Source organism: Amphiprion ocellaris, chromosome 11 (assembly GCF_022539595.1).
Source record: "Amphiprion ocellaris isolate individual 3 ecotype Okinawa chromosome 11, ASM2253959v1, whole genome shotgun sequence".
NCBI lineage: Eukaryota > Metazoa > Chordata > Actinopteri > Pomacentridae > Amphiprion > Amphiprion ocellaris.
In genome coordinates this window covers 9,535,207-9,549,012 of record NC_072776.1, presented here as the reverse complement: position 1 = coordinate 9,549,012, position 13,806 = coordinate 9,535,207, and the positions used below count along the sequence as shown (strand labels likewise).

At 39.1% G+C, this 13,806-nt stretch overlaps 1 protein-coding gene across 2 annotated transcripts in view; it reads left to right on the top strand.

Moving 5' to 3' along the window:
- The first annotated feature begins 76 nt into the window (after positions 1 to 76).
- ubr3 (ubiquitin protein ligase E3 component n-recognin 3) overlaps positions 77 to 13,806 on the top strand; it is a 48,111-nt gene continuing 34,381 nt past the window's right edge. The window contains exons 1-23 of one of the 2 annotated variants that reach the window (XM_023286370.3): positions 77 to 610; positions 2,244 to 2,383; positions 2,685 to 2,837; positions 3,063 to 3,212; positions 3,776 to 3,816; positions 4,187 to 4,253; positions 4,335 to 4,465; positions 4,678 to 4,906; positions 5,593 to 5,772; positions 6,716 to 6,849; positions 7,006 to 7,092; positions 7,176 to 7,241; positions 7,333 to 7,422; positions 7,531 to 7,659; positions 7,760 to 7,812; positions 7,899 to 8,032; positions 8,728 to 8,813; positions 8,900 to 9,041; positions 10,313 to 10,409; positions 11,453 to 11,594; positions 12,034 to 12,138; positions 12,231 to 12,401; positions 13,757 to 13,789. In XM_023286370.3, the coding sequence (XP_023142138.2) occupies positions 177 to 610; positions 2,244 to 2,383; positions 2,685 to 2,837; positions 3,063 to 3,212; positions 3,776 to 3,816; positions 4,187 to 4,253; positions 4,335 to 4,465; positions 4,678 to 4,906; positions 5,593 to 5,772; positions 6,716 to 6,849; positions 7,006 to 7,092; positions 7,176 to 7,241; positions 7,333 to 7,422; positions 7,531 to 7,659; positions 7,760 to 7,812; positions 7,899 to 8,032; positions 8,728 to 8,813; positions 8,900 to 9,041; positions 10,313 to 10,409; positions 11,453 to 11,594; positions 12,034 to 12,138; positions 12,231 to 12,401; positions 13,757 to 13,789 (2,994 nt within the window). In that variant the 5' untranslated portion in view covers positions 77 to 176. The remainder of the gene's footprint in view (positions 611 to 2,243; positions 2,384 to 2,684; positions 2,838 to 3,062; positions 3,213 to 3,775; positions 3,817 to 4,186; positions 4,254 to 4,334; positions 4,466 to 4,677; positions 4,907 to 5,592; positions 5,773 to 6,715; positions 6,850 to 7,005; positions 7,093 to 7,175; positions 7,242 to 7,332; positions 7,423 to 7,530; positions 7,660 to 7,759; positions 7,813 to 7,898; positions 8,033 to 8,727; positions 8,814 to 8,899; positions 9,042 to 10,312; positions 10,410 to 11,452; positions 11,595 to 12,033; positions 12,139 to 12,230; positions 12,402 to 13,756; positions 13,790 to 13,806) is intronic. The other variant, XM_023286371.3, reaches the window with a different exon arrangement.

Sequence of the window (13,806 nt, the reverse complement as noted above, 5' to 3'; positions counted from 1 at the left end):
GATCAAATTAGATCAAATACTTAACTTGGATTTATTTCTAGTCTTCGCACATGAAGCGTAAATTACTTTAAGAAATTCGCTCGCCAACAACGACGTAACGAGCCGTATCGCGAGAAATCCCGAGAATATGGAAACAAGACAACAAAAATAAATTTGTGGACAACAAGCCAGAGTGCATGATGGCGGCGTCGCTGCTGCGCCGGGACAAGAGAGCCACTGCCGCACACTTGAAGGCAGACTTAAACCGGACTGACAATACCTCTGGAGTGCGACAACTTCAGGAGCTGCTCGACGCTGTGCTAAATCCCGAAAAACCAGCGGCGGACACGGAATCTCTTGACTGGTGTAAATGTCTGATTGCAGGAGGCGAAGGTTTCGAGGAGTTCTGCAAGACGGTCCGGTCCTATGACAACGCGACTCTGTGCGGACTGGTTTGGACGGCCAATTTCGTGGCGTATCGATGCCGAACCTGTGGCATCTCTCCGTGCATGTCACTGTGTGCCGAGTGCTTCAATAACGGAGACCACACGGGCCATGATTTCAACATGTTCCGGAGCCAGGCTGGTGGGGCCTGTGACTGTGGAGACAGTAATGTCATGCGAGAGAGTGGGTAAGTCCGAGCTAGCCGCTAGCTAAGCTAAGCTAACTAACAGGTTAGCCTGTATCTTTTGACAGGTCTCGGTGGAAAGTGAGCTAACTTAACTAGTAACGTTTCTTAATCTGCATAGTCTGTGTCAGTTTCTTTATGATATTATCTGAGGTGTGCTCACGAATTAATGCCAGTCAGCAACAAACTGGACCAGTACGATGCTCCTGTCATTAACAGGAAAGCTACGACTAGGCAGCGCACAGAGCTACCTAGCCTTGCTAACCATAACAATAAATGTCATCAAATCAGATGTAGCTGCAGGTTTATGGACATTATTTTAATGTCCATTAATAACTACTTGGGCGTTATATATTACATGGTCTTGGAGTTAAATTATTGTTATATAAATGTGCCTGATTTATATATAGTGTCTGCTGTAACGTTAATTTCATCCTTCTGTGACTACCATTGTCCTGTAGCAGACTCAACATTTTAAATATATTCTTGATTATTTTGTTTCTCTCTCATTGAACTTAATGAGTAATCATAATCGAAATAAAATGTTAAATAATAAAAATATGAGATAGACGGAGCTGAATAAAATCCCAAAGACAAGTTTTTGTAACAGTATTTACATATAAATGCTTTCACTAACAAATTACTGTGATCTAGGACTATTAGCTAGTAATATATGTCAGTGCTTTGTTTACGATCAAAATTTTGGTGCCACTATTGTCAAAAAAATATAATGATGTGCATACCCTTTTAAACCATTTGAACCATGCATTTATGTATGTTTAGTGCACGTTGACATTTGTAATCACTTGAGCTAAATGTAATGAAAATCATGTTGTATGAGGAAGGCCCATGTGTGAGCTGTCCATGACACCTTTGGTAAGAATGTTTTTAAGCCCCGCTCCATCATTTTGCCTGCTAAGAGAGGTAGTGAAAGGCCTCAATGTTTAGAAAGCAAGATCGGCTGAACAGAGATTGTTTTAGGTTATGACCTAAACATCACATCCAACTCCTGAATGTGAATGGTGACTTAGATAACTTTGGTACAGTACACTGATGGGGCCATGATGCACATTGGACCATGTAAAGAATTTTTAAAAGCATTATGTGACAGTTTATAGTTGCTCTTGACACCGTCTTACATTGTTTGTACTCTCAGTAAACCTACAAGTGGAATGAGGACCACTGATTCTATTTTTCCTCTTCTCATATGTGTAAAATAATTTAAAATAATTCAGTAAAATTTGATGTCAGAAACATTGTGCTCTAAAATATTTGGAGAGACTGTCCTGCCGACTCATTCATCTCGATCAAGTGCAGCCTTGAGCAATATGAGCAAAGGATGTAGTAATATGTGTGTTGTTTTGCATCACGCCATCATTAACCTCAACCACATCCAGTGTTAAACTACACATCTTGATGTAAGCACACTTAGTACGTCTATGAAAGCAAATGCAGATTAGAAATAATATTACACCTAAACCCATCCTTCCAGTTTTGTTGGAATGTTACGAAGTCCTGACTGAAATTTTTGGCTGTTAGAATGATTTAAACTGAAAAAAAAAAAGATTCCCGAAGGAGAGAGAGTAAAGACAATTTAGATAATTGTAAGTGACATCAACTTTTTTTTTTCTGACAGCTTTTGCCGACGGCATCGGTTGAGAACTGGGGAAAATGTCCCCTCAATACCTCGGGACCTTCTCTTGATGTCAGAGATGGTTCTTCCTCGCTTTATCCTGTGTATCATACAGTACCTGAGAGATGGATACACTGAACCAGGTGAGGACGATCTGTACAATGGATACTTTTATCCACTGACCAACTGAAATCAAATCTGTAACGAGGAAAAATAATTTGAAATGGTCTTTCAGAGCCATCATAATAAAAGCATAAAACCATATACTTTCGTTCATTTCCACTACATCTTTTACATATGATATGGTCCCCCTGTTGAATATATGATGCAAATAAGATTCTGCTGTGGAAACCAGATACCAGTTTTACACAACTGTTTACTGCCTTAATGACGTTCATAATGTGCTGGCACTAATGCCTCGTGTTTCTTATCTTGCTTCACCAGACACCTCAACAGAGAGAGATCTACAGAAAGTTCTGCAACAGCTGGAGCCTCAGATCACCTTCCTGGAGGAGCTCACAAAGATGGGAGGAGCCATGAGGACGGTACTGACAAAGATCTTGACCAATCAGCAAACCTTCAAGGAGTTGAGCAGGGGTAAATATCTGTAGTAGAGTTTGTTCAATGAAGCATTGTCATACCACAGCAATGCTTTTCATTCATTTAAGTTCTGCACATGCCAAATATTCTGCTGTATTATATTTAAGCACCATCACCCATTAAAAAAATCTTGTATGTTGAGATTTTTTTGTTTTTCACTTTGAGCATTATTACAGGTATTTTAACTGTTGTCTCAGTTTCTATTTTACTTCACTCTTGCAGGCCAAGAAGAGAACGTGTACGCTAAAAAGAACTATGACAAGTATTTGTCAGCGTTGAAGAATTCGGGTCTGGTGTCTGTGGAAGAGAAAGCTCAAGGTGCCGCTGCTGATGCCACAGTTGGTGCTGAAGGAGGTGCGATGGTTCTGCTGGGTAAGCAGACATGAGTGTTTACTTTCATTAACCATCTAAACTCGCTGTAATTATATCAGTTTTCTTTACTTCTTCTTTACTACTTCATCTTCATATGCTTCTCAAGAACACTGTCTTGTTGATTTGAATGATTTCTGGCCCTGTGTGTGTGACAGAAACGATAAGCTATCAATAAACTTTCCTTTTTACATCAAGCAAACTGAGATTGAAGCATAATGTTATGCTTAATGTTAAACAAATCGAAAAGCAATCAAATAATTGACACCGCAGTGCACAAATTTGCCGTTCAGAATTCTTCTTTCTATGCCTCTTTTTTTATACAGAATACACAATTTGCTGTTTAATGCCACATAATCTTCCTGTATGATATAATTTTAATAACATAATCAAATAAAATATACCGCTACAGAGACTTGAAAATGTGCCACTTCCTGTTTTAAACACCATAACCACAGATTGTCATTCTTCCTTCAGTGGTATCTATGTGTGTGTTTTTGCAGTGGTGTTCGGTGCTGCTAATAGCTACTTGTCTTGTGGCCAAATGTTTTTCTTTGTATTTTCAGGAACCATTGGACCAGGAATTATAGACGAGTCTAGTAAAGAGGTATGTGCCGTCATATCACATTAGATAACTATTTTCAATGTAAATTTAATTTAGTCTCCAAAAGATTCTTGTGTTATCATCTTTGATTCTTTAGACTTGATCAGTCCTTGAATAATTTGGTCTGTTATTGTCTACTTGTCTGTAAAATATATGATATACATGATAATGATACATACCCAACACGTTCCTGAGCCTACAGTAATATCTTAAATTGTATTCACTTTGTGCTCAGGATATTGAATTGGTACATTAATTATATCATTAATGAACATATGTGATTAGTCTGTTGTAATTTAAATGAAGCGATCTGCATTTTTGGTTAAATGGTTTGAAGATATGTTAAAATTCTTGTTGTTTTTTCTTCTCACAGGAGGATCAAGATGGAGGGCAGTCTGTTGGTCAGAGGAAGAGGGTTAAGCTGAGTAGCAGTACCAAAGGTATACGTAAAGAAAAACGAATACACCAGTTTACAAAGAGAACTGAACTGCCTTTTTATTATGCGTGTTTTGTCCCTGCAGACACGTGTATTATTGAATCATTGAAGCATAAATGCTTTCTGGAAGAGCTGCTGTTCTGGACAATAAAATACGAGTTTCCTCAGAAGATGGTCACCTTCCTTTTAAACATGTTGCCAGATCAAGATTACAAGGTATTTTCTCTTTATATTTGCTTTTAAATGCATTTCTGGTCATTTGTTGTAATATAATTTTTTATTGCATTTAGTAGTATAGACTCTTCTATACCGAAATAATGCTTGCTATACAGTATGTGTTACGGCAAACTGAAACCTCCTGAAAACACACAGCATAAAAACGGTAAGCTTTAATTATGTTTTTGGCCTATTCTCTTCCAATCTGGCAGATCACATTTACGAAAACATTTGTTCAGCATTACGCCTTCATCATGAAAACACTGATGAAAAGCCACGAGTCGGATACAATGTCCAACCGCATTGTACATATTAGCGTGCAGCTGTTCAGCAATGAGGAACTGGCTCGACATGTGACAGAGGAGTGTCAGCTGCTGGACATCATGGTCACTGTCCTCCTCTACATGATGGAGAGTTGCCTTATTAAAAGTGAACTTCAGGGTAAGTTGCCCAAATGTGTCGGAAATGTCATTATTTTGATTTAACATGCTTCATTGCACTTGGAATTATTATGGTTTGTAAAGAAAAAAGCAAATGGTCCGAATTTGAGCCACCAAATCTCACTACATCTGAGGAACATAACTAGCTTTTTCAGATGGTTCATATTTCTAACTTCTTTAGTAATATGAACGGTAAAACAAAAGTTGGAATTTTAGTATCTCAGCATAAAATGTAAAATTATATATATCTGTTCAAAAGATTCGTTATTCCAGGAGGTTTTTATTTTTATATTAGTGGCTGATTCATCATACATAACTCATACATAAAGCATGTTAAATGTCATAAGAAGAAAACTGGGCATCTTTCAGAAGAAGGAAATGCAGCTGCAAATTTTGCTTTGTATTTTTAATCATTGTCACTGCTGGAAAAGCATGCACAGATGTTTCATCCCTTTGGCCTATCGCATTGTGCAGACTCCAAGTGAAATAAGCGTGATTTTTTAAATTTTTTAGTGCAGTTTTTAATACTGCAGACATCATTGTGAACTCTCAATAGCTGCCAGGTGTTGACTTGTGTAACTTGCAAGTGTATTAGCTTATGTCTTTCTATACATATTTGTCTTTGCTTTAATTCTAATTTGAGATATCGTTTAGCTAACGTGGATGTGTTCCCCGTTTCTCCTTTAGACGAAGAGAACAGTCGCCATGTTGTGGTGAACTGCAGTGAAGCACTGTTGAAGAACAACACCTACTGGCCCCTAGTTAGTGATTTTATTAACATCCTCTCACACCAAAGTGTAGCGAAAAAGTTCCTGGAGGACCACTCATTGTTGATGCTGTGGATGAGCTTTGTGTCATTTTTCCAAGGTAAGGCTCAGTACTTATTGTGCTGCACTATAGCCCTCATCTACTCATTTACACACAAATTCACTCACTGATGGTTGTGGAGTGCAGGAATCATTGTGCATGCTGAAGGGCATTTCAAACAGTTGAGTGCAATTCATTGCCCATACATCATTTGTGGAAGCTATTCCCTCCATAAATGAAGCATCTTTATTGCAGAATTACAGAAGAACTGTGAGGCTAGGTCACCTATTGAATACCTACCTGGTAATTCAGAGAATAAGTGATCATAAGTGAGAAAGATGTTCATGAAAGAGGTGTTGCTCTTTGATCTCTTAATATTCTATGTGTGGGAAAACTGCACCTTCTCATATTGTTATTTATCAAGCTAGGTCACTTGTATTGGGTTTAGTGGTTTCACTGTACTCAAACCTCTTGACTGTTGATTCAAGTGTTAGGAGTTCAAACACAGCACTTGATTTAAATGATTGCACCTGGTTCAGCTTTATGTACCTCCAATATGCTTAGTCAGATAGCGATGGAGCTCATCTGTTCTTCACTAAAATGAAAAAAAACTTCATAGAAAAAGTGAGATGGGAAATGTTTGACTCTTTGCTCACTTGCCATGCGTACTCCACCACCATCCTAAAAATAACACTCAGCCCTCTACAGTGGGCTTCAGTATCCTCTTGCTGACGCTTTGAGATCAGTGTCACTATTACATTTTATCAATGTGCACTGCACTGCTCTTTCTATAAACTGACATATTTAATAGATACCAGTATTTATCAAGTATAGCTTTATGCTGTGCACATATATGCAGACATTTTAATATGTGCATGGACAACGAAATATATTAAGGCGTAAAGAGTTTTTCTTTTCCCCATTGAGTGGATATATGAGCATTAACAATCCGTGTGTCATGTGGTCATTACCTAACTTTTGAATCCATTTCCTGCTGTGATAGGTATGAACCTCAATAAGCGGGAGTTGAATGAACATGTGGAATTTGAGTCTCAGACATACTATGCAGCATTTGCAGCAGAGCTTGAGGCCTGCGCACAACCAATGTGGGGTCTCTTAACACACTGCAAAGTCAAAGTAAGTCCTGTCTTTACACTCAGACGTCTCTCACTCATTGCTCCTGTGTGCATTCCTGATTATGTAAAGGATTAACGCAGCATATATCTAAAGCATCAAAGCACTTACTGCATAATCCTATATACATGTGTTACATGTCGAACTGTCTGTGAACAGGAGACGCAGGAATACACTAAAACTGTGGTTCGCTACTGTTTGGAGACCCTGCAGATCTGGTTTGATGCCATTGGCTTCATTGATGAGGTACTTTTAGATAGCAAACCGCTGTATTTACAAGAAACTTTCTCCTCCCTGGTTTCTCATAACTGACTGTAAATCTCCCATAGCCTGCTCCAAATCAAGTGACATTTCACCTGCCTCTCCACCGCTACTATGCCATGTTCCTCAGTAAGGTATGTCAGAAGCTCTCATATCTTAATCTGCAATCTATTCTCGTACGTTAATGTGGGGTTAAAAGCTAACTGCTTGGTTGAAAATTGTCAGGCTGTGAAATGCCAAGGCCTGGATCTGGACAGCCTCCTGCCTGACCAGGAGATGCTGATGAAGATCATGGTGCATCCACTTCAAATCCAGGTATAGCTCTCGGTGGCCATACACGCATCTACCATTTACATTTACCTGCACGTCTTCTGCAAGTCTGCCCCCATGTGCTAATTAAAACTTTGCTCTTTGCGGCTGTAGGCATGCCTGTCAGAGATCCACAGCAACATGTGGGTCAGGAATGGTCTGCAGATTAAGGGACAGGCTATGACGTATGTGCAGTCCCACTTTTGCAACTCCATGATTGACCCAGACATCTATCTGCTCCAGGTTAGGACTGTTGGATCACAGACTGTGCTCACCATCACTGATACTTAGCAATATTTTCACCTTTTAATCACATTTTAAAAAACGTTTGCTATCTCTGCAGGTTTGCGCATCAAGACTAGATCCTGACTACTTTATCTCAAGTGTTTTTGAGAGGTAACTCCCAGTTTTAATATCACCATACTGCATTAAGCATTTTAATTCACAGACTGGTATTTTATACACGGCCCTCTCGTACACAGGTTTAAAGTGGTTGACCTGTTGACCATGGCATCTCAGCATCAGAACGCTGTGTTGGACTCTGAGCAGGAGAGACCGATGCTGGAAGGAGCGCTAACCTTTCTGGTTATACTCACGAGCCTTCGTATTCATTTGGGTAAGTGGTACAACAGAAGCTGCACACCAGAGTAGCAACTACTTTTCTGCACAGTTCTTTAAACTTGTAAATTATTAATTGCTTATCTTATAACCCAGGATGTTTGAAAGTTTTGCTTTGCTACAATAAGGAGAAAACTTATTTTATCAGGTACAACGCTTCTAAGAAGTGTCGGTCTTTCCTAAGAACATTTGATTTAAAGTAATTTGTTCACTGTGGAGATAACATGAGGTTCAGATATATATATTTTTTTAATTCATGCACAGAGAAAGATAAATATATTCTACCAAAGCAGTTTACAGCAGATGTACATGAAAGGGAACCCCAGGGAAGCAAAAGTGCTTATAATTAGGGGACCCTAGGTTGTCTCAGTCCTTTGTAAAAGTCCCTGCAACAATGGATCTCTGACTTAATGCAAGAAATTTTAGTTGATTTCAATTGTTTTACATTGACATCGACTCATCCTTCTTGGAGACCACCGAAAAACTTTTAAAGTGACGGTGACACAAGCAGACTTTTTTCTTAAAAAGACTATTAATTTGATCATAGTCTGACTAAACCTAAAAACTAGTGATTTTGACAGGTTTTTTATGTAGGATTGTGTTGTCGTGGTGTAAGACGTCTCTGTTGTTTTGTCCATATAAAATTATGTGTTTGTCAATTTGCTTTTACGCTCTTCTCGCTTTTATCAACAGGGATGACAGATGATGAGATCCTTCGTGCTGAGATGGTCTCTCAGTTGTGTATGAATGATCGTACACACAGTGCATTGTTAGATCTTGTATCCTTTACTACTTAATACATGCATTAAAGGCCAATTATCTGTAGTTGTCCAAAGCCATACTTTCCTTAAGAGTGTTTTCCTAGATTCCTGAGAATCCTAACCCAAAGAGTGGCATTGTACCAGGTAGCTGTAGTTTCGAGGATATGCTCTCTGCTGTGGCTGACTTCAAAGCACCGGTGTTCGAACCTGGAGGCTCCATGCAACAGGGAATGTACACCCCAAAAGGTAGGATGATTCTGGTGGACAGAAACTGATTAACCTCTGTCATAGATGTCATACAAAATGGAAATTTGTTGACGAAATTAAAGATGTGACAATGCGATGGCTGTCAGGTGCTGACAAAAGAAGTACAGAACTCAGAGTAAAGGTTGTGGATCTAGAACTGATGCTGCATTTTCTTATATTTTGTATGAGTTATCAGTGAGCTGTCAGCACTGGACAGCATCCCAGTCCAGACATCAGACAGGTTACTTATTCAGGCATTTTCAAATACATCTTAAGCCTATTACTCTTGTGTGCATCAAATACTTTGTGCTGGCCATATATTGATTTTAGGATTAGGACTGGCACAGTGGCACAGGTGTACAGTTAATATCTGCCACTGCAAAGAGCTGAGTTGCGAGTCCCAGGCCTGTTTTTTGCACACAAGTCTATGGATTTTTGAAGACACCATTGATTATTGTCCTTTGTGTTTAATGCTTTTTAAGCATTTAAATTTGTTAATTGGGGCAGCATGAAGATATGTCTGTGGCATTACTGGCCATCAGTAGAGTTAGCTGTGTCAAAGACCGCACTATTCAGGAGCATTATGAATTGGGTGAAAATGGAGAAAAACTGAAAATAGATATTTAAAAGACTGCTAGTTTAGTATTTGTATTATACAAATCACTGGGCTCTGTTTTGTATTTAAATAGAAACATCATGTTTTATTTGCTATTTCATGGCTGAAATTGTAACAAATAATTTGTGAATACAGCAGCAGTACTTTTGTCTCTAGCAACTATTAGATGTCACGTGTATGGACAAAGTTGTCTTTTTTCTACAGTAGAAATGGCATTTACATGGTGGCTTAAGCATTTTTCAACACATTAGAATCTGTACTGTCAAGTAGTCCTGGCCCATTACTTGTTAGGTTTCTTTTGCCAATATAGTATCAGACAGATTAATGCTCATTGTGTTCTTGTCCAAAGACTGTTCTACACATCGCACTTAAAGAATAAATGTTCACTTTTATATTGGCATCTATATCAAATTTAATATATTGATTTTCATAACATTCATTTTATGTTCTTAGTTGTGATTAGTACCGATTGGAAATGATCAGTTTGAGGCTGAAAGGTCTGAGCAGTAGATCTGCTCTGTCATTAGTCCTCTGAACACCACTTGGGGGCAGGCTTACACCACTTACATAGAGAAGATCACAACAGGGAAAAAAGGGAATCAATGTCACTTTGTACAGATGGTTGCAAAGCATTTCTCTCCTTTTTCTCAACTAGCCGAGGTGTGGGAGAAAGAGTTTGACCCCATCATGGTCGTTCTCAGAACAGTCTATCGGCGTGATGTCCAGTCAGCAATGGACAGATACTCAGCATTGTAAGTTAACAGTGTTGCCTTAATTTCCCCAAAATAAATGTCTTATTCATGTTATTGGGTGCTTTCTTTATCACTTTGTGTACATTTCTGTCATGGTCTACAACATGTTGTTTTAGCTTCACGGTACTTTAGTTGGTGTGTTTAAGTTCAGTCAGCCATGATAAAAACCAGCCAGCATCAAGCTCTGTTCAGTTTCCCAGGGTCACCTCTCTCACCTGTTCATGAAGAGATATGATAAGAGAGGTGAGGTCTACCGGCTGGTACCGCTGCTGGAGATTGGTTTCAATTAGATAGCTGTCGAGAAAAATCAATAAATCAGGCTAAATTGTAACAGAACTGAGGAAATCTCTCTCGTTTGATTGTGCTACAGACGTCTCCCAAGACAAACATGTGCTTGGTGGGGAAGGAGATACCTTGGGGTTAATTTTCTTTCAGGTTGCTAGAAGCTGTGAAAATGCTAATTAGACTGAAAGGGTCCCTTACCGAGTGCCTCTGTGTTTGAAATGGCAGTTGCGAAGATAGCCTTTCTGTAATGGGATTGTAGACCTCTTCTGGTATAGCTGTAATTTATGGATGTATGGATGGATCACATTGTGAGCTTTTCTAGGGAGGCATTTGGTGTGTATAATACAGATGAAACTGAGGCATATTTCTCCTTCAAACATATTGAAGCTGCCAGTGCCACCTTCAGAGTCTGATACCAGCCTCATGTTGCTCATTCCCTCTGTTTGAATATGATGGATTGCCTGTCAGGCTGGCCTTGGTTCATGTAATAATGATCCCATCATCACTAATAGAGTCCTGCCCATTGGCTGTTCTGTTGCATAAACTGAAATCTTTTGTACAGTGATTTTCTCTGAACAATGTTAGGTGTCACTCCACCAAGCGTGTGTTTCTCTCAGCATCTTGTTGTCTGTTGAAATTGAAGCTTATGTCATATGTAAACTAGCATGCTCTGTATGGTAATTGCTATGTTCTTTGTGTTGCTGATTGTTTCTCTGATTTCTTTTTTTTTTCTTTTTGTGGATGATGACATTACCTAGTTTGAAACAATTTGGCATTCACACTGGCAACCCGTGGCCTCCGTACAAGGAGAGGACTCCTCTGCACCCGTGTTACAAAGGTCTAATCAGGCTGCTGCACTGCAAGACACTGCACATTGTGATATTCACTCTGCTTTACAAGGTGAGCCTTTCAACGACTATTCATGCAGTATCATACAGCACTGTCCTTGCATCTCAATTTACACTTTGAGCTAAATGTTTGGCATATTCAATTAGTGCACAGGTAATATGACTTGGTTGTTAATTGGTGCTGACATGTTACGAGATAGTGGTACAGTACAGGACTGACAAAGTGCAGAAAATGAAGAGGCCTCGTCATGTAGATGAGGCAAAATATATTGAAAAAAGACGTTCACTGATGGATGAGCAGTTCTTTAAGTGTAACAAGACTTGCAGTTAGTGTCATTAATGGGAAAGGGAATACAATGTGTTATATGCAGATGATAATATACCTCATAATTTACCCAATATAATAATTTTGCTTTCTATAAAACTGTACTACTCAAAGCCTTAAGTTGTATTGGTTTGTCAGTGTAAACTAATAATTTGGTATGTTCTAGATATGGATGGATCACCAGAACATGTCTGAACATGTGCTGTGCATGGTGCTGTACCTGATTGAGCTGGGCTTGGACAATCAGGTTCAAGACAACAAGGAGGATGAGGTGAGACATAAGGAGGACTGAGCTACAACCCCTTTTGTCACTGTGTTGACTTCCTGTGTCCACCAGTGTCTCACTGAACCTTATGCTTCTAGGAGCCTTGCATTGAGGAACACTGTCATGACAGCTGGTTCCCAGGCACCAATCTCCTCTCCAATCTGCACCATGTCATCAACTTTGTAAGGGTTCGGGTTCCTGAGACAGCTCCTGAAGTGAAGAGAGAGGCTCCTCCTAGCACCAGCACTGAAGCTTCCTCTTATGGCCAGGTAAAATTCATCTTAGCTGGATTATAGTACCATTAATTCCAGCAATTTCATTCATAAAAACAAATGGTTATTTGTTACAGACCGCATAGTTCCGGCCTGTGCACAGTGGCAGTGAGTTAAACTGTTGACTGTGGATAAAAGCTGAATATGTAAATGCTTTAGATAGGCCCAGATGTTTTTCACAGGTGGCTGGAACTAAAAGGCCAATGATTATTGGACTTGAATTCATCAGTTGGTCAAAAACACTCCAGTGGGACGCCAGTGTTGCTCTATATCTGCTTGGTTGTATTAAAATTCACTTAAAGATGAGCCAGTTTGTGCCAGTTTTGTTTGGACTTTATTTGTTTTTTTGTCTGGTACGATCTTGTTTTTAGACTTTGTGCTAAACTAACCTAGCTGGCTGCTGGCTTCATATTTAGGCATGAGACTGGGATTCAGAGCAAGAAATCGAACACTTTTCCAAAAACGCTATTGCTTTAAAATTATCTTCATATAATAAATGAATAAAATTGCATATTGTAGACTGTATTCACTTAGGCATCTTATCTCACCACTAGTAGTCCTCTGAGATCAGAAAAGAGTAGGATGGAATCACAAAGCTGCCAAGTGACACTTTGGCTAAGGAACAAAGAGAAGGGGCGACGTTTACCCTGTCATTATAGATGACACCATGCTTCAAGAATTAACTTCCTCACTGTTTCTGCAGTCTGTGTCAGCAAATTTACTTTTATAAATACACAGAAACAGAGCGACATAGATAGATAGATAGATTACCTGGGAATCCAGTGATGGACCTAAAACCAGCTTTATTTAGTCAATACAACTGATGTCAGCGTACATTTAATATACTGTCAGACAAGCTCATGTCTGAAGAGTGCATTGTGGTCTGATTAATATTTCTGACAGATGGTCAAAGCTCCCAAGTTAATCAGTTCTGCAAACTGATATTAGTAGTGTGGTGTTGTGCAAACCAACATCAGCAGCGTTATTGGATTTTTTTTTTTTGAATGGTGGGAATCCAATTGAATCTTTAGGAAGTCTCCATCATCACAATATAATGCTTTTAGAAATTAACTGTTGCTGTACTGTTCGAAGTGTTTGCATGAACAGGTGAATAAACAGCAGGATTTGACTGATTGTGAACAGATCTCATTGATTTCAGAGTCAGGACTGACATACTAGAATATTCTGCAGTTATGGCTACAGGCAGCTAATTGTCAGACTACAGGACTTCTTTGAGCTCTTTCTTGACATGCATTTGTTTATTTATCATCTGGCAATGCTGGTTTGATATCTTCATGTTTGTCTTTCATATCATCATTATTATTGTTTATTTTGCTGTACTCGCTCCACAGAACTCCAGGCGTCTTTCAGGGAATTGGAGAGAGGTAGCTGTCTGCACCTG